At 37.2% G+C, this 24,599-nt stretch overlaps 1 protein-coding gene across 2 annotated transcripts in view; it reads left to right on the top strand.

The window, feature by feature from the left end:
• USP7 (ubiquitin specific peptidase 7) overlaps positions 1-24,599 on the top strand; it is a 75,708-nt gene that overhangs the window by 35,312 nt on the left and 15,797 nt on the right. For both annotated transcript variants that reach the window (XM_056334558.1, XM_056334559.1), the window contains 16 exons: positions 3,953-4,151; positions 5,605-5,743; positions 6,459-6,547; positions 7,250-7,358; positions 13,314-13,444; positions 16,364-16,418; positions 16,956-17,036; positions 17,147-17,237; positions 18,035-18,117; positions 19,079-19,188; positions 20,082-20,238; positions 21,317-21,461; positions 22,067-22,197; positions 23,287-23,421; positions 23,615-23,716; positions 24,380-24,485. In XM_056334558.1, coding sequence (XP_056190533.1) covers positions 3,953-4,151; positions 5,605-5,743; positions 6,459-6,547; positions 7,250-7,358; positions 13,314-13,444; positions 16,364-16,418; positions 16,956-17,036; positions 17,147-17,237; positions 18,035-18,117; positions 19,079-19,188; positions 20,082-20,238; positions 21,317-21,461; positions 22,067-22,197; positions 23,287-23,421; positions 23,615-23,716; positions 24,380-24,485 — 1,863 coding nt within the window. The remainder of the gene's footprint in view (positions 1-3,952; positions 4,152-5,604; positions 5,744-6,458; positions 6,548-7,249; positions 7,359-13,313; positions 13,445-16,363; positions 16,419-16,955; positions 17,037-17,146; positions 17,238-18,034; positions 18,118-19,078; positions 19,189-20,081; positions 20,239-21,316; positions 21,462-22,066; positions 22,198-23,286; positions 23,422-23,614; positions 23,717-24,379; positions 24,486-24,599) is intronic.

Here is a 24,599-nt window from a genome sequence, read left to right on the forward strand (position 1 = left end):
TATTGCAAAATGTTGTAATTGCAAAAACATTCCTGAAGACTTGCATCATGTAAGCGGATGATGCCTCTTTTCCAAGTCTTGTAAATCAGATTAGCTGCTTGCTGTTGCATTATTTACATACCAGTGCAATTGCTGTCTTGCTGTTTATTCTCTTGCTATCCTGGTTTGCAGCTTGATGTACATGTATAATGGACAGCTTGGAGATTCACAAGATAGGAAAAGATGGAAGGAGGCATTGGTCTCTTTGATACACATGCTCTGTTTTCCCTTGCTGTTATTCATAGAGAGTGGAATCAATCTGAACTGATAAAGAATGCATGAAGAGAATTTAGGTATCTCTTCAGTGAAGATCTTAATGAGTTTAGTGTTCCTGCAGAAGAGGTGAAGAGTAGGATAAAAGGTTGATGCATCCAGCTGGATCATAGAAACCAGCTTTCTGGTGAATTTTTGAGTTGGGGAAACCTTTGAGGTGATTTTGTTCCTCTTGTTTAGCAGAAAAAGCAATGACTGATAAGATTGGAAAAAAGTGCAGGTCTCATCGCCTTTGCTAGGCAACTAACCACAGGCATTTTGAAGAACACATTATGGGGGCAGCAGTGGACCACCAACAGGACTTTAAGATAAGGCTGTGTTCTCTCAAGTGGTTTGACTAGAACCTGTTATTGCTTTGTATGATGCCTTAGCAATTAAAAAGAACCAGCTGAAGGAATAGGCTATGACTTAATATTCAGAGAATATTCAGAGACTTAATGAATTAGGCTTTGTGAGCTGGAGTAGCAGCTTCTGCAAATAAAAAATAATAAAACCAAGGTTCTGATCAAATTTTATTTGCAAGTTCATCAGTATTTGAAACGGCACGTAGAACAAATTCTCCTAGAAGTTAAATTTCAAACAGAAGATCCCTAGCTAAAGATAAACTCACAGCTTTGCAATTACCTACTGAAGTCTCATTTCTGTGAAGAACTGCAGAGGCTAGGAGGCTTTCAGAAGCACCAGTCTTAGCCATATACTAGTATTGCATGCTGTATTTGGATCATTATTAAAATATTCATGGACTATTCAGCCAGTTTCTCCATTAATAATTCAGGTTCAGAATATTTTAATAACATCAGGGTACTTTAAAGGTAGCAACATTTACTAAGAAAATAAAGAAATCTGCTTTTCCCAAAGGTATAAACACTTAAATATGTATTTCAGTTCTTAAAATGGATCATGTTCTGTATTTGGATCTCTGATTTGAAGGATCTTTGCTGTATCAAGGTGCTAGATGTGACATTCAACTTACCAGTGAAAAAATCTTTGCCATGTAGCAAGCATAAGTCATTGTATGTAATTTCACCAGGCATTGTCAGCTGGGTCTGGGGTCTTTCTATCTTCTGTTCAGGATCGTGCTCAGGATCATGTATCTGTAGTTCAGGGATTTGTAGAAGTCTTACCTGCAAGTCACTACTAAATCACTGGGCTGCCAACTGCAGTCTTTTATTGGAAAATAGTGGACATGTTGGTGATGGTGAAAAAAGATATTATTTCTTTGTGCTCTGGAAGAATACTCATCGCACTTGCTATTTAAACTTCGTTGTTTAATATAATTCATGTTTTGATCAATTACACTTACTAAAAATATGGGCTTTCTGGAGTGAAAGGAAGGTTGTTATTTTGAGGGGTTGTGTTTTGCATTTTTAAAGAAAATTCTATTTTAGGGTTGACCTCTGTTATGAGGTTGCATTTTTATGGAATAGTTACTAGTGATTGCTCAAATATTTTACTGAGAAGAGTACCCTTCCCTGGTGAGCTCTCATGCACAGGCTTTCCTGAAAAGAAATCAAGAAATACAGGGAAACTTTCTCTGAAGCATCTGCAGATGCTGCGTGGGCTGCCTTTTTTAGCTGACATGGTAGCAGCGCTGCTGCATCCTTTCACTGAAGTGCTCTGAAACTGCATCAAAGGAAGCAGAAAGCAAACGTGGTCGGCTCATTTTTTGTAGGCTTAGACTAAGCCCACGGGCTCGGTTTGTGATGGTGAGTAGGGAGGCGCTCTGGAGCTGCTTTGAGATACGCGTGATGCAAGGCTGATATTAAATTATTACCAGTGTTATGGATTTATTTTGATTCTGGCTGCAAATCAATTTTGAGAGCGTACAGCTCCTTTGGCTGCAACCTGTCTGACTCTTAGTCATAGAAGACCAGCTCTCTACTTTGTCAACAGGCAGTGAGTAACTAAAATGAATAGGGAACAGTTTTTACCTACATTATAGACTACTGGTTAGCTATACTTACCTGTAGGGAAAAAGAGGAGAAAAAAATCCTTTGAACTCTTCCATTACCGTGGAAGCTGACAGCACAGGGTAACACGAAGGTCATTGCAGTTGTAGAGGAGAGGGGAAGCTGGTAACTGCTGTAGGACTATTACTTTCAAGAGATAATTGGGAATGCTTAGGCCTGTCAGGCCATACACAAATAAGATCAACTGTGTTGCCAAAATCAAGATCAGAAGTAGGACGACTGCTTGAAAAGAAAGCTGTTTTGCAAGGGAGAATGAAATCTGTCAAAGCTCCCTGGCAGTTGTGGACAAGACTTGTTAATTTTCTGTATCTTTACACTGTTGCGTGTTGTAGACCAGAGAGTTTCATTTTTTTAAGTAAGGTAGCAATCAGGGCTCACCTGTTTCTAAAACAAATAAAAACATTCAACACTGTCTCTGCCGTTAAAAGCTTTCTGAGTGAATGACTGCTTTGCATGTATACATGCAAATAATACATTTGTTGTATACTGTGCACCTTGTCACATAATTTCATGATCCAGTTTCTGGCTTGGTGGTGGTGTACCCCAGTGCTTTTGGTTTCAGCTGTCGCTGCACATGTGACATACCTGCTTTGGTTCTGCATCGCCCCTGAGCGCTATGAGAACAGTGGTCTGACCGTGGGTGCTGCCCTGTGTGCTCCTCGAACCTCCTTACACCCAGTAGCAAATCTGTCCATGTTAGACAGGTGTTAAGCTGGAACCATGGAAAAGGAGAGGAGTGTCTTGCTCGCGCTCTGTACTTCATCCCCACCCTGTAAAATTATTGGGATAAGTTGCAGGTTTTTCCTCCCTGTATGCAACATGAGGCATGTCACAATAGAGAGAGCCCAGCCTTGTGCCTTCCTGAGGCTGTCAGTCTTCGGCACCCTGATATAGCTTTGTGCAACAGAAGCAGAACAGATTGTGGTATATGAAGAACTGGGTATGTGGGAAGAAGGCAAAATTAGTTTAATTGTGTGTATCAAAATAAGTTATTATAAAAAACCCCCAAGAAGTATCTCATTTAACTTTGTTTTAGATCACTAAAAATCTTTAAAATTGTCACATACCACAAAAAATGCAAGACCCTTCTCATGAGCTATTATTCAGCAAACTGGTATGAGATTTTAAAAAAAACGCACTATCTGACCAGTGGGGTTCGTCTGTTTTGAAAAGATATTGTTGCAAGCAGAAAACAACTGAACGGTGACTTGGTATCAATAGGACAGTTGAAAAGATTGTTGAAATCTTTGCACGTCTTGGTTCATGCAAGGAGCTGACTTAAACTGGGCTGTGAAGACACTACACAACAAGAGGAGTTAGAGTGGGTTGTGTTTTATGCTGTAAATTGATGTCTCTGTCTTGCTGTACCTGCTGCTTTAGAGGAAACTTGAGTGGTAGCAAATTCTATTGCTAAAAAGAAAATAATGTACAAAAGGAATGCATCTTTCAGTGCTCTGTTTTCCTGGATGGTGTTGCAGTGTTTTTGAAAGTTGAAAAAATTGAAACTTCAGTTGCTAAGGAGTTCAGTGCCTCTCAGGGTTTGGGGTTCTTTTTGTTGCTTCCAGTATCCCACTACATAAAACATGCTCACGTTGCATGATTTTTGAAGATGATGTTTTGGAGTTAGGGACATGAGGTTTTTCAAATAATTTTGTGTGTATGTGTTACAGATACAAGTTGGCGGTCAGAAGCAACATTTCAGTTTACAGTTGAACGCTTCAACAGATTGAGCGAGTCAGTTCTCAGTCCTCCCTGCTTTGTACGGAATTTGCCATGGAAGATCATGGTTATGCCACGACTCTACCCAGACAGACCACACCAAAAAAGCGTAGGATTCTTCCTTCAGTGCAATGCTGAATCTGATTCCACGTAAGACCCTTCTAATTATTGTACAAGTCCTTATTTGATACTAGTTATTCTGTATCGCACAAAGTACAAACATCTAAAAAAATTATTTTACCTAGCTTTTTCTGCAAGAGGAAAAAAATCTTGCAAGAGTTTGAGTCCCCCTTTCCCCACCACTTCTCTAAATCCCAAAGCATAAGAATAATCCTCTCCTTAGGACAAGCTAAAAGTAGCTTATGTAGCTACAAGTTTGTAGTAGAATTTAGATATCTATATTTCTGTTTGATTGCTGGGGGGAGGTCTTCGACTGATGTTTTTCTTGGCATGGGAAAGGTTTTGGATTTATTTCAAATGGAAGCAGTGCTGGATCTTCTCTAACTCTGCCCTCTAAAATCCTGCCCTGTAAAGCATGTGAGCAGATATCTGCTACCAGCTGGGGCAAAGCGGTGTACAAGGCAGTCGTCTGCTTAAGTGGAATTCATCATTCATCAAGCGAGATAGCAACATGTACATGCTCTTGGAGTCCTGCGTGCAAATGGAAATTGGCTGTCTTTGACCATTTCTGTAAACAATACAGAAATTAAAAAAGATAAATACAAATTTCTGGGGCATTACTGCACCTTATCCAACTAGAGTGCAGACCCATCATAGGTATCCTTTCCAGTAGGGTAACTCCACACTTGCACCACATGTCACACAACTTCTAGTTGTAGGAAGTTGCTCTTCTCCATTATTTTTGTAACCTAAAAGGCAAGTGATTAGTGCAAAGGTAAAGAAGAAAGTTGCAAGCTTGTTAACTAGTCACAGGAGAAGTGATTCACATGCAGGTAGTCTCAGAAAAAGGGTAACATGATCTTCAAAAGCATCAACCAAGGTGCAGCTGGTGGAGCTAAGCAAGCAGCAATGACCCTGCATGAGGAATGACAAGACCTTGTCTGAACTGATACTCAGTTTGATAGTCTTGCACAAGTGGGATGAATCTGAACATGAATGGTCATAAAGAAGTGCTGCTGAGAAAACCAGGGTTGGAGAGTTTATCTTGTGGGAGGGAGGGTAGAACTGCTGCCTCCTTTCTCTAGCCGAAGGCTGAGGTGCCACTCCAGCCACCAAGGCTACCTTTTGAGTTTGCCTGTCCATCTGCATTGAAGTAGATAGAAACAGTTTGCCTCGGAGAGCAGTGGTTAGCTTCTTAAATAAGTTAGCTGTAATTGCTTGACAGTACTTTCTTCACAACACTGTTGCCCTAAGAAAATCTCCATTCCAGCTTCACAGTCATAATGTGGCTTCAGAAGGCCCTGAGGATTCATGCCCTCAATAGCAATTAACCAAATATTAACACCTAATAAGGGGAAAAAAAAAAAAAAAAGATCCTTTACATGAAAGTAATGTACCAAAAATCCCTAACAAAAAATTTATTTTAATGAGTATAAAAACCTTCATTTTGAATGAATTTTGAATGTTTCTTCTATATTTATAGATCATGGTCTTGTCACGCACAAGCAGTTCTCAAGATAATAAACTACAAGGATGATGAAAAATCATTCAGTCGTCGTATTAGTCACTTATTCTTTCATAAGGAAAATGACTGGGGCTTTTCCAACTTCATGGCCTGGAGTGTAAGTAATTGGACATTTATTAATCTGTTACTAAAGAGGAGCGGGTTTGAACTGGCACTCTGGAATAGCGAGATACCTATAGAAAAGGGTTATTTTCCAAGCTGTTTTTTCTGTCATTGCTGTAGATTCTTCTTCAATTTCTTATAAAGTCCTGTACTTAATTATTGTAGATTGCATTTACTTGCATTGTGATCCAAATATTCACATATTATTTTCTGCATATCTGAATGTTTGCTTATTGTTTTCACTGCGTGATAGTCAATGTAATTCTGAAGGAAATAGATTTTCTTGCATTTCTATGTGTTCTTTGTATATGTGTAGAGATATTTAATGTACTAATAATACTACTAAGGCTTCTTTTGAATTGAGACAGCTTTTGAAGTATTTTCAAAAGTTGGGCCCTTAATTTTTCATCTGTCTGAAATATTGTCTAGAAGAAGCAGAGCCTTTCATTACCGACTCTTACTATCCACCAAAAATTGAATTAGTACTGCAAAATCTTAAAAGCCAAGAACAAGTTTCCTGTATTGAGACATGAGGAAAAAAAATAAAGTGTATTAGGCTGAAAAACAGCTTTGTTGGTGTTCTTCAGTTTAATTATTACTGATAGCTCAGCTGGAGCTCTCTCTAACTTGGAAATAAGAAAGTGATGCCTAACTGGATGCTTCTTGTTGCAAGCTCCAGTTTTCATGTTCATGTCATTCCTGTTGTACAGGAAGTTACTGATCCTGAAAAAGGCTTTATAGAAGAGGACAAAGTTACTTTTGAAGTCTATGTTCAAGCAGATGCTCCACATGGAGTGGCGTAAGTATCTGTTTTAAAAAAAAAAATAATTCGAATTAATAATTTTAATGTTGACTGAGATTGTCAAAGTATTTTGTGTTAACATTTGTAGCTCTCATTAGACATTCTCACTTTGTCACTTTTAATTGATGGATTCTGAGGTGGCGGTATTTTTCATTAGTCAGATTTTTGTATAGGTTAAATTTCCATTTGCATTAGTCAGCATAATGTTGTGGAACTTTTAATTTCTATATGAATTGATTAGTGATTTAACACCTCTGCAAATCTAACCTCGTTTCTGATCTTACAGCTGATAGCAGAGCCGCCTGACTGTGTCTGAAACCTATGTAGCTTGCCTTGGTTTACAGTTGTTTTAAAACTGCCTTATCAGAGTCATTCTACTTCATGTCACTTGTAAACAAAGCAGTTGTATGAAGTGCAGACTTGTCCTTAGAAGTGCAGACCTGGCTTCCAGTGCACTTTCATAATACATAATTTTTCTGCCATATAGAACATCTTCAAAATGAAAACATAACAGAATCACAAAGCATTTAATTGCGAAGACTGTTCTTACAGGCAGGCAGTAGTGAAGTGTAGTTTATTTAAACCTTAAGTAACACTGAAGAGTAGCTGATATCTACCAGCAGCGCTGCCTTAAAATAAATACTCTTTATTATACTTAATACAGAACTATCTTGGTTTTAACAACTAACTGTTTTCTAGGTGGGATTCAAAGAAGCACACAGGATATGTTGGCTTAAAGAACCAGGGAGCAACTTGTTACATGAACAGTTTGTTACAGACTTTATTTTTCACAAATCAGCTACGAAAGGTAATTAATATAGGAAATAAAATCAGATTGCTATTTGAAATATCCAACGTGTTGTATTTATAAATGCTTCAAAACAGAGCTGTGTGTTTGTTTTGCTTCCTTCATCCTTTCAGAGAAGTTGTAAGTTACGTGGTGATGTGCATCCTTCTTTAGGCTATGTGCAGGAGGCTTCCTTTTAGGGCTTGTTGAACATAAGCTTTCGGGTTTTTGTGAAAGCAGAGTACCTGCTGAAGACCTAAGCGTAAAGGGTGTTTCTTAGACTGTAAAAGGATAAACTTGTATGACCTTTGTAATTCATTTGTTCCATCTTTTAACTTTTATTACACAGGTGAATTGCTGCTGTTATTATGATTAGCATCTTTGTAGTGATGGAAAGCATTATAATTTCAGTAGTTTAAACAATCTTATATTTGCTTCATTCATGTTTTTTATTTACTGTAGATGTTATTTCTTTGATGGAAGGAAGAACTGCTTTAAGTATCAGCTTAATAAATACCTCATCCAAACCCAGGATGAAAAACGCTAGATCCATTTAGATACCATTTTAAAAGAGTGCAGTCGCCTTAATGATAGGATAAAACAGAAACGATGACTTGATATTGGAGGTGGCTATCTGGAAGGGGGGGATATACTTGGGAAAAATTGTAACTTAGCACTGTTTAGTTTATTGGCGTGTCCTTTGATTCTAATTCATCCTTTCATGCATTCCTGTCCTTACTGTGTGTCTCCTAGTGAAAATGTACTGTTCTGACTTATGCTTTTGCATGCTAGTTGTTACATTTCCATTAAGCTTTCTTTTCTACAAAACATCTCTTTTTAATGTAGCTGCTTTCCACTGTCTTAGTTTTTCCACCATCTTACCAGTATTTCTATCTCTGTGGCCTCTTAAGTGTCCCAGTTGGGATTTCTTTTTTTTTCTCTTTTGCAACATGCTGCTTACTCTGAAGCACTGCAGAAAGTAACACATCAAACTCCAGCAGACTGTACCAGTGCCACATACAAGAAATAAATACTTGACTTGTTTTCCATGATGCACCTGTTTCTTTTTTGCAAGAGGTATAAATTACTTATTCAGTTTATGATTTGTTATAATGCCGTTTTGCTCAGCACTCATAATGTTGCTGCACTTTATCTTTCTGGACAAACTTTACTTTGCTCTTGAAAGAAAAATGCGTTTTTATAATAGCTCCATCTAATCCAATTGAGTAGTTCCTTTCAAGACTGTCTTGTAGTCAGTAAATCAATATGTACCATGAAGTAATCTTCTTCTGTGAAGAAGAAATTCTTTTTGTGATACAGATTTGTTTCAACTGAACGAATCTTTTCAGGCATTCCCCTGCATTTCTCCCCCAGCCCCCAAATAAATATTGGCTTTTAGGGAGTGTTATTATCTGGATAGTGACCATATGGGGAAGCTTGATTTACAAGCTGGTAACTGCAGCTTCCTTTATAGAAATGTTACTGGACGTCAGCTGAAATGCCTAATTCTTTGCTCATTCTTCAGGTTTTCAGAGCCCTACAAACACAACTGACTACAGCAGTAGTTTTAAACAGTTTTAATACTCGTTTGCCATTATTACGGATAGGGATGAATTGGTAGTTTTCTGGTCTGAAAGTATGAATTTCAACAACGTTTTTGTTTTCACTTTCAGCAAACATGTTCCTCTTAAAACCTACGAAAATGAAATATGTAGTATTCTCAATTTGCTCATCACCATTCTTTCTGTTAGTCCTCCTTCCTTAGAAGAAAGAATGATTTCTTTTGTTGTTCAGAGCTTTGTTAACAGGGAAGTTGCTGTTGGGAGTAGAGCTGGCCAGGAACAACAGCAAAGGCAAGCACATAGCTATGGAAAGTCAGACTCTGGTGAGCGTGAGGACTGATGGAGAGGTCCATCATTCTCAGCTCTGTTTCCAGATGACAGATGGGAGGTTCTTGGGTATTTGAAATGAGACCTCCGTTTATTAGCAGCCCAGGTGGCTTCAGCGGTAGGGAATAAAGCAAAGGAACTTTCTCTTCAGAGCATGTCTTTATTTGTCTGTGACTGCTAAATGCATGCTTAAATATAGTCCGCCCAGGCAAGGGACAGTAGTAGCTTCCCAAATGGGTCCAGGTTTGACCTTGGACCATGTTACATGGTCTTTAGCGCTGCCAGCCAGGCAGTACTTGTGTCTGCACGCAGCCCATCTTGAAACTTTCGTCACCTCCCTTGAAAAATTCCCCACAATTCATGACAACATTGCAGAATGTGTGTAGAACTATACTAAAACCAGAAATACTGGTCCAGTACATTTCGATCTGGCTCTCCTCGTGTTATCCAATGTATTTTACCTTACCTTGGAATTTCATACACAGTATTTTCTTTCCTTCTTACTTTCAGCAGTGTGTTCAGGCTTATCTGTAGCATTCTTTTATGATGTAAATATCTTGATTTTTTTTCTCATATCTCTTTGTCTTTTGCTTATAGCCATTGCCTATACGTGTCCCTATCACTCTTCTGTGTTTGTTTCCTGAGGGAATTTCTCAAGTGTTAAATTAGAGATTCTGCTTTTTCCAAATGGATCAAAAAAAAATATATCCTCACTCCTTGATCCTGAGGTCCAGCTTTCAGAGTTTGGAATGGTAGGGCATAAAGATACAGGTTTGTAGAGGATTGTATTTGAAAAGTGATTTGTTTTAGCTTAGAGAAACACGTAAGCTTTGAGAAACGGGTTTTGATAATACTTGGATACGTAAAAAGAATGAAGAACCAAAGAATGACTATGTGTGAAATGTTTAGTTTGTAGGAACACATTTAGAATTCCAGAAGAAACAAAACTGGTGTTTTTATTCAATGGCAGCTGGAATGTAGTAATTATAAATAAATTGTAAATGATTATTTTAATATTACTTGAGAGATACAGGAAAAGAATTAATTGTTCAGATGGTATATGAGGAAACCAAATAGGAACTAAATGCAAAGGATCTGATTGTGATTATTTCAGTATTTTGAGCTCAATTTATACTTTTTTGATGGAAGAGTCAACCACTAGGTTGACTAGGTTGACCTGCTATAGTATCATCTTGGTTTGTTACGAAGAACATTTAGCATTTCAGTATTTATTTTGTGAAAGTGTCAGCACTGTGTATATTTGTATTTTTTAATTATCTTTGTATCTTATTTGTTTAAACAAATAGCAAGTACTTTACTATATATTTGGTTTTTAAAAAGCATAAGATGTCAAAAACAATTAATAGTGGCTGAGAGATTTGGAGGATCTGAGGCATGGTCATTCAATCGTTGCCTGTTTCTACCTTTAGCCAGTGAAGACCAGCTTTTAAAAGGGTTCATAAACCAGGGAGAGGTTAAGTTTACTCTGCGAGATGCTGGCTTGTTTTGATATTTTGAGCATCGTGCTCTAGTGGGAGGTCTCCCTGTCCATGGCAGGGGATTTGGGACTAGGGGATCTTTAAGGTCTCTTCCAACCCAAACCATTCTGTGATCCTATACTGTTCATATCTTAAAGCAAAAAATAACTTTGGCTTGTACAACCAAAGATATATTTTTAGCTATTCATATTTGATTTGGAGTTTGCCCAGATCAGCATGGTTAACTGTAACTCTGCATTTGGATAATAAAAATAGAGAAGCAATTGAAAATAGATTTGTCAGCTTATTAGAATTGTTTTGAAATTGTATGTTCCGATCTTGGGAAATGAATTCTCATAATCAGGGTGGTCCAGCTTTACAATAGGATGTGTGGGGAAGTTGTGGGCTCCATTCCTGAACATGCTCAGAAGCCAGCTGGACATGACCCTGAGCAACTGGACCCAGCATGGAACTTGGTACCTTTGTGAGCAGGAGCAGAGCTCAGAACCTACAGAGTTCTCTTCAGGCTAAATCACTATAAATGCTAAACTCCTAAAGCAATGCTTAGCTCATTAGAAAAGCTGCTGATGCAACTACAGGAGAAAATGCTATATTTTGTTTTCTTAATTTTTCCAGGCTAGCCAGGTAGTTACCCTGCTGGATTGGCAAAAACAATGGCATGAACAATTATTGAGTTTCAAAAGTTAAAACTTGTTGCTGATGATAAAATTGAAGATGCCATTTTCTTCTATTTATGAAATTGAAAAAAAGCAGTTTAAGCAAATTTTGAAATTAAAGCCAAGTTTTTGTTACCGTTAGGGTGAGGCTGGACTGTTGTTTTTAAAATTACCCCAATGAAATAAGAGTTCTGTGGCTGTTGTTCAACAAAAAGTTGATGATAAATTCCAGCTAATTTGTGGCCGCGTTTTCCTTTTTATATGCAAAAGTACTACTGTATAACGATGTAGCTTGGAACTAAGTAGCAACATAACATTTGGAGGTTACTAGTGTTCAGTCACGATTCTGCTTTAGATTATCTCTTTTTATTGTTAAATTTGGGAAATTAAATTTAAAATCTAAAAGATAGTTATGTGAACTGTCATATTGCTTTACAGTTGCATACGTAACTAGTATTTTTCTGTCTGAATGTAAGGGATTTGCTTCCTTTATGAAACCGATTGATATTTCAGTAACAAATTTTCTTTTATTTCATCTTATTACTGTAGCTATTCTGCAGATAGTTGCTTATTGTATTATTCTTCAAAGTATTTATGTTGCTGTACATTTGAAAAATATTGTGGCTATTCAGAATTGGAATAGGAAACTGGCCTGCCAACTTAACAACTTTTTTTTTTGCCTTTTTTCCCCCCCTTCCTTTCTTTTTTGTCATTCCCTTGTGTTCTTTTTCTATCAGCTGTGTCTTTATCTAATGTCTGTCTCAACTGGTTCCCATCATATCTGGACTGAGCTTTCAGGTAGCAATAAATATGTTTCCCCAAGAATTCAGCTAAGTACTGGAAGTACTAACCTTGTCCTGTATGGAGGGAACTGTAGTACAGGCTAAGTTAGAGGTGCTGGACACCTCTGAGGTCTAGGCTGATGCAGAAACTGAGTGAGAACTACTGAGATCCAGTTCAGTGCTTCACTTGCAGAAATGTATCATCCCCTGTTGTTTTACAGGCAAAAATTCAGGTGGCAATTTTTCTGTTTCTTAACAGGTTTTTTCATATGCTACTTAATATTGGAGTCTTCAGTTTTTCACGTGTTGTTACCTAATCTCCTTCTGGAGTTGTCTTTTTCCTTTTTATGTTTATGCTTTCTAAATGAGCATCTCCCTGTAAATACCTTTACTTGGCTGTTGCTTTTCCCTAGATATATTGGTGTACACTTCTAAAGAAGTGAATCTCATTTCAGTGCCTATTGCACTCTCCTAATCCCTGTTTGGTCTATTTGTGTAATTTCTTTGTTCTCAATCCTTCCCAGATGAGTATAATCGGTGAATTGAATTGTAAGCTGTTTATTTGCTGGAGAGCAATGATGTTAGGTAGGAATGAATGTATTGGGGAATCTCGGCTTCCTCTGACATCCTTGTCCTCCGTGTGGACAGTTTCTGTTTTCTTGCACTTGTTGCCCTTTATGGCTTCATGTGGTGGTGGTTTGGTTTTTTCCTCCACTGTAGGTGGCAATATTCACAGATAGCCAAGCTACAGCACAAACCTGAAGTTATTTTCAAAAGCCTATGGTATTGATCAGTGTATCAGGTCCTACTGTGACGATTGTCTAGACATGCCAGGTGTGATATGTTGTTCGAAGGTGTTGAGTGCTTTAATAATGTGTTTACTTTTCTAAGGTGGAATAAGGGAACTGTTTAGATAAAATAACCATGAACTGAATCTGTTCACATCTTTCTAACCACTGTGCTAAAGAGTCGTTCCAGACAATTAATGTTTTTACAGTACAGTATGAGATCTTTTTTTTTCTTCAGACTCTTTTGGAATGATGATTAAATGGAATTATATGAAGGAAGTCACTGAAGAGGAAAGAATGCATTAAACAATATGAGCAATAAACTTTTCCTTAGATACTAATTGAACTAAATGCCTTTCTAGGCTGTTTACATGATGCCCACAGAAGGAGATGATTCATCCAAAAGTGTTCCTTTAGCATTGCAAAGAGTGTTTTATGAGCTGCAACATAGTGACAAACCAGTTGGAACTAAGAAGTTAACAAAATCTTTTGGGTAAGTTTCAGAAATTTGGACTATTTATCAGGCTGTTACAAGTTCCGTAAAGCTTTTAAAAAAGTTTTATTTAAGTCAGGCTTTCTTTAGAGAGGTGCAGAGAAGTGTTAATACAGCATTATGTTAATTGCTAAATTTTCTTAGTTTACTTGGACAGATTTTTATTTGTTGTCAGTACTAAAGATGGCTGATCCTTAAGTCAGATTTTTTGGGGGGTGGGGGTTGGGTGGGAAGTGGTATGCAGTCAAGCACAGCTGTTAGTAGCTGTATATAATTTACTTGTTACCTGAAAGTTGTGTGATGTATTTCACTTAAGTAAAATTCAGGACAAAATATGTTGTTGAAACATTGCAGTTCATGTATTGTTAATGTATTTTTAAAAATTTAAATCTGTTTTAAATGTAGAGGAATAGCAGTAATTGGCATTTCCATATTGTTAGTTCTGCATTGATGACTTAACAACATTTTCTCATGGCATATCAAAGATGCATGTATTTTTGCCTATGCAGAATTTAGAAGCATTTAATGCTGTATGCTGTTTCATGATTTAAAGCTTAAGAGGAGTTATCTGTTGCATGCGTTAAAGGTGTTGGAGCACATACGTAAAGTAATAATTTGCATCTTCCTCATTCTAGCACCATCTTTTCCTCCATAAAACATCTACAAAAAGGCTTGCTTTTTATTTTCATTTTTGCCCGGTATCCAGTTCACTGCTTGGGTTTTTTTCCAGTCTGGTGGTACTTCTTGTGAGATGGTGTTTCAAGGTGTAACTTTAAATTGGGAATATCTAGACATGGAATTATACAATATAGCTCAATTTAGGGTGTTGATGTTTTTTGGGGGGATTGTTTGTTTGGTTTGGGTTTTTTGTTTCTTTGGGTTTTTTTACTAGCTTGATATTTCGGTTGCGCACAAGTTAGGACAGAAGATTAAGGTTAGCTTCACCTTTACAAGCCTCCTTTTTGCATGTCCTGAAAGCATGGAGAAAGATTTTAGCAAAAACTGTCCTAAAACATTTTGTTTTGCATTACAGTGTGACAAAGTATTTATAAACTAGTCTTATGTAGTAATATTGGCAAGGCATTTTTTAATTTAAAAACAGATTAAGAAGTTTGTATCATCTTTTTCACATAGCTGTCCTAGCGTCCATCCCACATCTTCTGCTAAAGCCTCTAGTAGTGCTCTGTCCTGATAAGACTCTTTGTAAACTTGGTCTTTGTAACCTTTTGGGGAATTTTAAAATGAAATCGGTAACCTCAGTGTTGTATGTTTATCTGGTCATACCCTCTTTCTACTAGCACACTGTATATTTAGTTTATCAGTGCTCCTGCTATCCTGTCACACTGGAAAGACTTGCTGATACCATAAATATTTCATCCTGAGTTAAGATCCCAGCTGTGTCATCTTTCGTAGCATGGAGAGACCTTTCCCGAGGGTGTTGCAGATGCTTAATTTTGTGTCCGAGAGCAAGGTTTTAAGAATGTGTTCATGCCTGCCTTCGTTCTTGGGAAGGAATTTTTGAATGTGTTTGAAGATTCCTCGCCCCCCCTTCCAAAATTAGAGGGGGGTTTCTGACCCTGTGAGACCTGCTTAGATGCTGTGTAGAGTGTAGCTTTTTACTGGGTATTGTGAGTTTCGAAGTTTGGCTTCTTTCAGTGTAAAGTGATGCTACTGTTAGGGAGCCCTTTTTTATCTTAATATTAGTATGTAACCTTTTTCCTTGATTTTGTCCTTTAAGCTGGCTAGTGTTTAAAGCCTAGGGAGTCAGGAGGTTACTTTGCATTCTTAATTATCCAACAGGTCACTTCGTGCAGCTTGTTTAAGTGTGGACCCCCCCCCCCCAGTTGTTTTGGCACACTGTTGGGAGTAGTATGCTGCCCGTGTGACAGTGGCAGTGAGTCCCTGAGAGGAGTGGGAGGAGGAGATAAGGTTGTCATTGCTTCTGATCACCCCTTGTGGCTTCAAGGGCCAGGGTTGAACCTCATGCTGAAGCTACAGCCTACAGTAAATGCAGCTTATTTCATACAGCTGCGAGAGATGGCTGTTAGAAAAAGAGTTGTCAGAGACTTAAAAAGCATTCTTGAGTTTAAGGTAGAGTTCATAGAAGGAAGTAGTTCATGCCAAAACTAAAAGCACTTTATGCTGCTTTTTTTATTGAAGGCAGTAGTGCTGAACACCCTTGTTGCAGTGTGCCACATTGGCACGAGGCATTTAGAGACTTGCTCTCACCCCTCCTTCACATGAGTGTGTTTATACATGGGCAGTTCAGGAAGCTGGATGGATCCTTGGAGTTTCTGTGTGTCCAGGATTAACTATTTAGATGAGCACAAAGGAGCCAGTATTTCCTATAAATCCATTTACTTCCTTTCATGTGCTGAAATCCCCGATCGCTACTTGACTGCACCTGAAGGGCCCTCAGAAGAGGCAGCTAGAAGCATACTGCGGAAACGATTCTGACAGCACTGAATTGCTCCCAGGGCTTTTTTCTTAAGAGCTTTTTATAGGGGGATGGGGTTTTGTGTTTTTGTGTTTTTGTTTTTGTTGGGGTTTTTTTGTGGTTTTTTTTTTTTTGACATGAACTGAGACTAGGTTGTAGACTGGAAGATTTCGTCTGCTAGCCACAGCCTGGCCCTGGCCTCTCCGGCTGCCTTCCCAGTCCCCACACCCAGATCCACAAAGAGAGAAGGCAGGTGGGCACAGAACGGCTGCCAAGATGTCCCACAAGTTCACTGTCCCTTCTTCCTGCTAAGTAAATGCTACAGAACTGAAAAAACCTGTGCATCAGCCAGTACTAAATCTCAAGTCTTTACATCTTGTTAGGTATTAAATTCTTGATCTGCAAAGAAATCACAAAAATGTCTTTTAAGCTGTAAGTTTTCTTCATACGACAGTGATTTTTATATTAATTTGCATTTAAAGGTGGGAAACTTTAGACAGCTTCATGCAACATGATGTCCAGGAATTGTGTCGAGTGGTATGTATTTACTATTTTTTACTGATCTCTGATGCATAATGTCGTCTCTTGATGTGGTGTAAATATAATAAAATTCAGTAACAGTCGTAGTAATATTGGTGTACTAATTAATTTGAATTAGGTCTCTAAGACAGTTTTTGGCTTGGTGTATTTCTCTTTTTTTTAAGAATGGCATTGTTTGTGCCCTTTTGCGGGTGAGGAATTTCTAAAGGATAGAGGAGGTTGAAAATAGATGGAATGTATGCTAGTGGTCCTTATATAGCCATGGAGAGAAATGCAGTTTTGAAGATGCAAATGCATTGTTACATTTATGAGGTTTTGCAGACTCGGAGGAATGTAGCTGGAGTAGTCCTCAGTGCAGTTTTTAGGGGGAAGAGGAGGGTTTAAAGGACTAGAAAGAAGATGCCAACATCAATAGACTAACAGTTTGTTTTTATGCAAGTGATTTAGGATTTAATCAGTGAAGTAGTCATCTGTGTGATGAATAAATTAAAAACCTGCAAGTTTACCCTGTGTAAAAACTATATTTTCTTTCAGCTGCTTGATAATGTGGAAAATAAAATGAAAGGCACATGTGTAGAAGGCACTATTCCTAAACTGTTCAGAGGGAAAATGGTGGTATGTATTTCATCTGTTTGTTTGTTTGTTGGTTGGCTTTTTTTTTTAATAATTTAATTAAACTGTTACTTTTATACATTGAAATTCTGTGTTTTGGTTTCTGTTGACAGTCTTATATCCAATGCAAACACGTAGATTATCGATCTGAACGAATAGAAGACTATTATGACATCCAGCTAAGCATAAAGGGAAAGAAAAACAGTAAGTGATACATTGTGATATACACCAGTCAAATACATCAGTGTGTAGGGCAACTTCAGTGCCTGTTGATTGCACATGGGTTTGTTGCTGCACAGCGCTTTGAAATATCCTTGCTTTAAGACACCTGATTGAAAACATTTTCTGCAGAAAATGTTTTCGGTTACATTATCTGTTTTCCCTTCCCTACTCCTTTGTCCCTAATTCTCTCACTGCTATCTTTTTGTAAAGATCTATGAATTTTAGGAACTTTTCTGGTGTTGTAATAGTGCATGCTGTGCCTTGGTGATAACAATAGTGTTGTGACAGTAGGTTATATTTATATCTGAAGATGAACTTGGAGGAAACAGATTCTTAGTTAGACTTGACCCCAGTAATAAGCAACTAAAAAGAATGATCTAAATACAGCAGCGCAACAGTGGTCCCTTGTCATCAGTTTACCAAGTACTTGGCATACAAGACACAAAAGAGGGATTGTAACAGTCGGGCAAACAGAATCATCTAGCTTGATACTTAAAAGTTGCAAAGTGAGAATAGGAGGTTTGGCAGACAGTTGTTAACTATGGGATTTTAAAATCTGTTGATATTTCTATGTGTGCCTCAATTTGGTGGATTTCTTGACGTTCTTAAGCAATATAAAACTTTAAAATAAAGGCAGAGATATTTAAACGCAAACTCTCCTACTCTCATGTCTTAATATGCTATTTGATTAATACATTTTTAAGCCCCCAGGCCTAGAGTAAACTTACATTTTTTTTCTTCCTCCTTCCCTACAAATCCCAAATCTTTTTTTAATTTAGTTTTTGAGTCCTTCATTGACTACGTTGCAGTGGAACAGTTGGATGGTGATAACAAGTACGATGCAGGAGAACATGGCTTGCAGGTATTTTTCTTTTTATAATTGGCTTTTAAATTTTATTTCTGTGTCCTCGATAAAAAACCTTTAAGCCGTAGTAGTCAGAAAATGTTGCAAACCCCATTCCAGGTTATATCAGCTGATTTTGGTGATTTTTCTCCTCAGACAAGCTTTTTACATAGCTCCTCTTAATTGCTGCTAGGTCTCTTTTAAGATGGAGCTTGGATTTTAAAACAATCTAAGGGGCACTGAGTTTTACTTTTATACCTGTAAGTGTTTTAGTGACTGGAATGGTTAACTTGTCCACTTCTCAAGACTGAGAAGTTCTTCCTCCAGGAGTAGTCTGTTCTTCTATATGTCTAGTAAAAAAGTGGCATAGCTCTAAAAGTAACTTTAGGTCATTTTTGTATCATCAACAAGAACACCAAGTGAACCCATGGAATTTTAAACATTTATGTGTGTGTACATTTTTTCTGAGCTTCTCAGCTGCACTTTGCTGCACCCACCGTAGGAAGCTGGAGTAGTTTATAAAAAAATGTTGGTTTACTACAGCTTGCTTCTGCAGCTTCCATATACCAGGTTCTGTTAGTAATGTTCTGTATATTCTTTAGCTGTTTTTAGGAATATAGGGCATAGAAGCCAAATACTTGTTGGCAGGATACAATGAACATGAAATTCTTACTTGATCTGAAACAAGTTTTTGCCTCTGTATTTTCTTTTGATTTTACTTATACAGGTAACTTGCTCTTAAAGCAGTGAGGTGTTCACTTGGGCTTGTATGAATGGCCTAAATTTAAATGAAGTGTGTTATTGGAGTAGCTTATGGGAAGGTTGGTGCAGCATGAAGATTAAGTTCCACCCAAGTTTTGAACCATTCTTTGATGCCCATTGTATTGTCAAGCCTATAAAATGAAAGTCCATAGGAAGAGTATTTTGAGCTGTTAAAAATCTTGCAATTTCAACCCTTTATTTCCTTTAAAATGTCTAGGAGGCAGAGAAAGGTGTGAAGTTCCTAACATTGCCACCAGTATTACACCTACAGCTCATGAGATTTATGTATGATCCTCAGACTGACCAAAACATCAAGATAAATGATAGGTAAGTTTTTTGGTGATGGTTGGTTTTTTGGGGGTTTGTTCTGTTTGTGGTTTGGTTTTTTTTTTTGAATTGTAGAATGTGGATCTATGGACATATTTTACAAAAAAATTTTTTTATTATTATTTTTGACTCAATTCCAAGAGGAAGATGTGTGCACATCCACATACGGTGGAGGTCCCCAAAAGGTGCACTAATTGAGTGTTAGGCTTCTGAATGACAAATCAAATACGTAAATAGGCATTTGTAGCTGTTGTTCTGAATACGAAACAAGTGAATGTGTCTTTCAAGACTTTGTGGAACATTTTGTGCCATGGGTGGAAAGTTGGTATATTCCCATAGGCTGTCACAAGAGTAAGCAGCATGAGTAAGTAGTCCTCTGCTTTCCCTCCATCTATTTCCATGCCCACTCACTGTAAGTAGAGGCTGATAATTTCTCTAGGTGATACTTTGTTGGTTGAAAATGAAATCTGTATTGAAACAATTTTAGTCTTACCCAGAAGGTGAGACTGCATCAGTGAAAGACGTTTCAAAATGATGTTCCAGTGCAGTGATACCTGTGCTAGAAAAGCTGTATTTATGTACTAGAAAATAACAGGTTTTGAGCATTCCCCCTGACAGTGAATCCAGAATAGCACTATTTCAGTTAAAGTGCCCTTCCCCTTGTTACTGAGGGCATACTTTTTCAGAGGTGCTTATGTATATTATCTTTATTCTGTATTAAAACAGTATAAAACCTGCCACTGTATGCAGTATATCCTGGCTAGAAAAGGCGTTGTAACAGTCTCGTGTTCAATTTTTGTAACATGCTTTAGGAGTAAGTACTGATGACCTGCATAATACCCTGTGTCTGTCTTAACTACAAATACAACTGTCTTAACTCTTTTCAAAACTAGGTTTGAGTTTCCTGAACAGTTGCCACTAGATGAATTTTTGCAAAAAACAGATCCTAAAGATCCTGCGAATTACATTCTTCATGCAGTTCTAGTACACAGTGGAGATAACCATGGTGGACATTATGTTGTTTACTTAAATCCAAAGGGGGATGGCAAAGTGAGTATTGAAAAGCAGCTAAACATATTTCTGTTTTGCAAATATATACTTGCAGTTTTCATAATGGGCAAATCTTTGCAATTTTTGTTCTCTAACAGAAGAGCTTGCTGGCACACTTAATTCATCACACAGGGATTTGACATCTCCATGTAGTTTTTAGCTTGATAGGCTTTCATTTTGTGCCTATTCTGATGTATTTGGGAAACTTACTGTGTATTTACAGAAAGAAAAACCTGCACCCATTGTGTTAGGTTTTGTTCTGCAGGGAGGAGCATGCCTTTGGAAGCATTAGTCACTTTAAGAGGAGCAGCTTCATCTTTGCTATTGGCTTTCGGCAAAAGACTTTTTAACTAAGGGAATCCTTTCAGTTGTGTGTATGTATGTGTTGAAGTTTGACTACAATCAGATTTTATTCAGCATTTTTTTTAGGCTGACTTTATGCTGAAACAAATAAGAACATTTCAAATGTTTCTGTAACTCAGAAGTTCAGTATCTTTGCACTCGTCCCACTGTTAGAGGTTTAGGTGACTTGATCAGATCAGACGTTTGTAGGTCAGGTGCCTCTTCCCTGGAGTCGATCAGTTTTGTGTATACATGACTCTCCACAGTAAAAGTAGAAGTCAGATTTTGCTGTGAATGTGTTGCTATTTGGCTTTATTGTTTTAATTAAAAATTTGCTGTAAATTAAATGTACAAATAATGACTAGATATCTTGTGCATCACTGCTTTTTCTTTTATTTTACAACAAATAAAGTAAATTTTCTGACTCAAATGTTAGCTATTGGAACAACAGTCTTAAGAAAGTTCTCTGAATAATTATTGAGTTTTTGAAATGCAGTGTGAAATGTTCAAATATTTCAGTAAAGGTTTGGTATTTGTGGCCTTCCTTATGCTGAGTGCAAGCAGCAGGCAGCAGAAATTATACTGAACTAAATTATTTGTTTTAAACTTGTGCTGCTGAAAGAGCAATTTTAGTTACTTGAAAGAACTGAAAGACGTACCAGAAATAGGATTAATTTATAATTCAAGAACATGTTTTTATGTGTAAAATTATATTTATATAAAATTTTCTCTCTAGTGGTGTAAATTTGATGACGACGTTGTATCAAGATGTACAAAGGAGGAAGCGATTGAACACAACTATGGAGGTCATGATGACGACTTATCTGTGCGGCACTGTACGAATGCGTACATGTTGGTTTACATCAGGGAATCGAAATTAAGTATGTATACTGTGCGTGCGTTCTGAAGTAGATTACATACAGGGATTTAGGGCTATAGTTTATATCCGACCTTTGGCATTGGCAGTCTTCCTATACAAAGGGGCTTTGTTAGTAGTAGTTGGAATTTATAGATTATGTGTGATCAGCCAGCCTTTCTCTCACTTTTGGAAAGTACGTGCTGGTCTAGCGTTGTCTTAGCACAGTAAAGCAAGACTGTATCTGCAAAGAGCTTCAACCTCGATTGTTTTATAGCATGGAGAAATCGGTGAACTAATTTCAGTGGTGGAAACTAAATCCCATTGATTATGAGTGTGTAGATATATGTATACTAAAAAAATGTTCAGTGGTGGTAAATATTATTTTTTTTAATCTTGAAAGGAATATTTAATTCAGAAGTCTATGATACATATTTCATGGAAGTAGTGCATTTTGGCTTGGGATAGAAAATGCCTCTTTTGCCAGAATGTGATGATATCAAACCGTGTTTTTAATTAAAAGATAAAAAAGGCTGGGTTTGACTTCAAATCAGAGGAAATTAAAGTGTGTATGAAGAAAACCCTGTTTGATGTAAATCTTGAAGTGGCATCACAAAATCTGCTTTGCAGGTGAAGTTTTGCAGCCTGTCACGGACCACGATATCCCTCAACAACTTGTAGAAAGGCTACAAGAAGAGAAAAGGATAGAAGCTCAGAAGAGGAAGGAGAGGCAGGAAGCTCACCTCTATATGCAAGTGCAGGTCAGCATTTGAAACTGATCAAGTTGCAACTACCTTATTAAAAATTCAGAATGTTGAGCCACCCAAGACAAACCTTGATTTAATTTATTATTTTTAAAAAAAATTGTGTTCAGAAGTAGTGTTTGAAGTGAAATTACTATTTTAGTGCTTGGAAGTATCTTTACGCATGCAATGCATCCTAATGAAACAAGCAGTACTGTATGTTGTAGACACTTCTGTTTTCTCTAGAAGTTATATGCTTGCAAGTAAAAATAGTTCAGGTGGAAGGAAAAGGACCAGGTTATTTTAAATGGCTGCCCTGTCACCACACTTTTACCTCCTTCAGGAATTATTTTCTAGAATTAGGATATATCTAGACATAGGCTGCAAGCCTGGACTACTGCCAAACTGAGCTCGTCAAGTAGAAGCAGAAGGAGAGAGTGCTTATATTTGCAATTATCTTTTTGGAAAAGCCAGATGGACTAGATTGTTATGAATTGCCTTAAGGAACCCTGTTTATGGCTCTTTCCAGAGCCCATCTGGCACAAGAAGATGGAACCCATTTTCCACTTTCCTTCACGTTTCCTTGCATCTTCTTTCTGGTGCTCATAAGTAGAGATGTCGGTGAGGTTTAGCTTGTTCTCCATTGCATTTACAGTAGAGCTGTTCTCAGTGGAGAGACGGCAGAGTTGCACCATTTGTCGTTCTGTCACCAAAGAATGCATGGGAGCAGTGGGAGGTACAGGAGACATTTTAGGCCAGCCTCCTTGCATTACACCGGTAAAATAATTATTAGCCTGTTTTCTAAGTGCCAAGATTGTTAGGGGACATGTTACCAAGATTGGGATCTAAGCACAACTGGTTTGTAATTGTGCGGGATTTGTAAGAATTAGTGTGTTTTAATTACTCACACTGATTTGCCTATCAATCACAATTTAAAAATTTCATTATAATCTGTACACTTGCAAATTTTCTTCATGAGAACACGAATAGTTAGCAGTGTGCCACTATCCAGAGAGCCAGTATGTCGCATCGTAAAGCATCGTGAGAAGGTATTACATTGTGCAGCTGAGTTAATATGAATAGTAACATTTAAATGTAATTTTTCAGATAGTGGCAGAGGATCAGTTCTGTGGACACCAAGGCAATGATATGTATGATGAAGAAAAAGTGAAGTATACTGTTTTCAAAGTATTAAAAAACTCCACGCTTACAGAATTTGTTCAAAATCTCTCTCAAACGATGGTAAGTTTTCTGTAGCTGAGAGTATCTGTATGTGTTTATTTGATGACATATGGTTGCTTCATAGTTTTATTTTCTCCAGGTGTCAGCAACAGTCATAATTTAGACCTTTTAAAATAGAAGATCTGTTTGGGTTTAATAGAAGTATCTAGCCATCCTTTTGTTTGTTTCGTCTCATGAATTTTATTTATTTTAGGGATTTCCCCAGGATCAAATCAGATTATGGCCAATGCAAGCTAGAAGTAATGGAACAAAAAGACCTGCAATGCTAGATAATGAAGCAGATGGCAATAAAACGGTAAATATTAATTGATAGATGACATTATTTCTGTATGTCACCCATAATTTTTAGTTCTTTCTTAAGATTCTATAAGTTTTGGACATCAGATCTTTCAGGGTTTTAGTTTAACCTCTATCTGGTAAAGTTTGATACTTGAGAACTTGAAATTGAGTGGATTGATTTGGATAGGAGGTAGGAGTGTGGTACATGTTTTTTCTTCCATGAAAAAAAGCATGATCATGATTTTTATGTTAGATTTCAAACAGAAATGTCTCTCTGAGTCCTCCAATATTTGGATAGAAACTCTGGATTCAATTGTGTAAAATGCAAAACATTGTGTCTTAAATACCACAGAGAACTGATTGGTTTCACTGTCGTGTTACTTCTAAAGTGATTTTCTTGCCATAATAAAGGTAGGTGTATTTTTTGAAATGAAAAATAAATAGGTCTTTTTTAAAATAAAAACTGTAATTTGTGCTTCATTAAAACCTTTTTGATGTTTTTATATCTGTCATTTTTCTCTTAATAAATTTTATTAAATTTCTTGTTAATGCAATTAAAAAATTAATTCTCCCACTCATAGAATGTCATGAAGTTCTTATATCCGATGAAAATGCAGATATCAAGTTATATTATATTCTCCAGAGACTTTTTTTTCTTCTTCCACATCTTTCTACATAGATGATTGAGCTCAGTGACAATGAAAATCCATGGACAATATTTTTGGAAACAGTAGATCCAGAGATGGCTGCTACTGGAGCAACATTACCCAAGTTCGATAAAGATCGTAAGCATATTTGCTAAAACTTGAGGGAACACAAAATACTTTTACTTTGGATATATCTCAGAAAATATTGTGCAGTCCTTTTTTCAATGATGACATTGATGTACCCATCAAACT

The sequence above is a fragment of the Falco biarmicus genome, chromosome 4 (assembly GCF_023638135.1).
Source record: "Falco biarmicus isolate bFalBia1 chromosome 4, bFalBia1.pri, whole genome shotgun sequence".
NCBI lineage: Eukaryota > Metazoa > Chordata > Aves > Falconiformes > Falconidae > Falco > Falco biarmicus.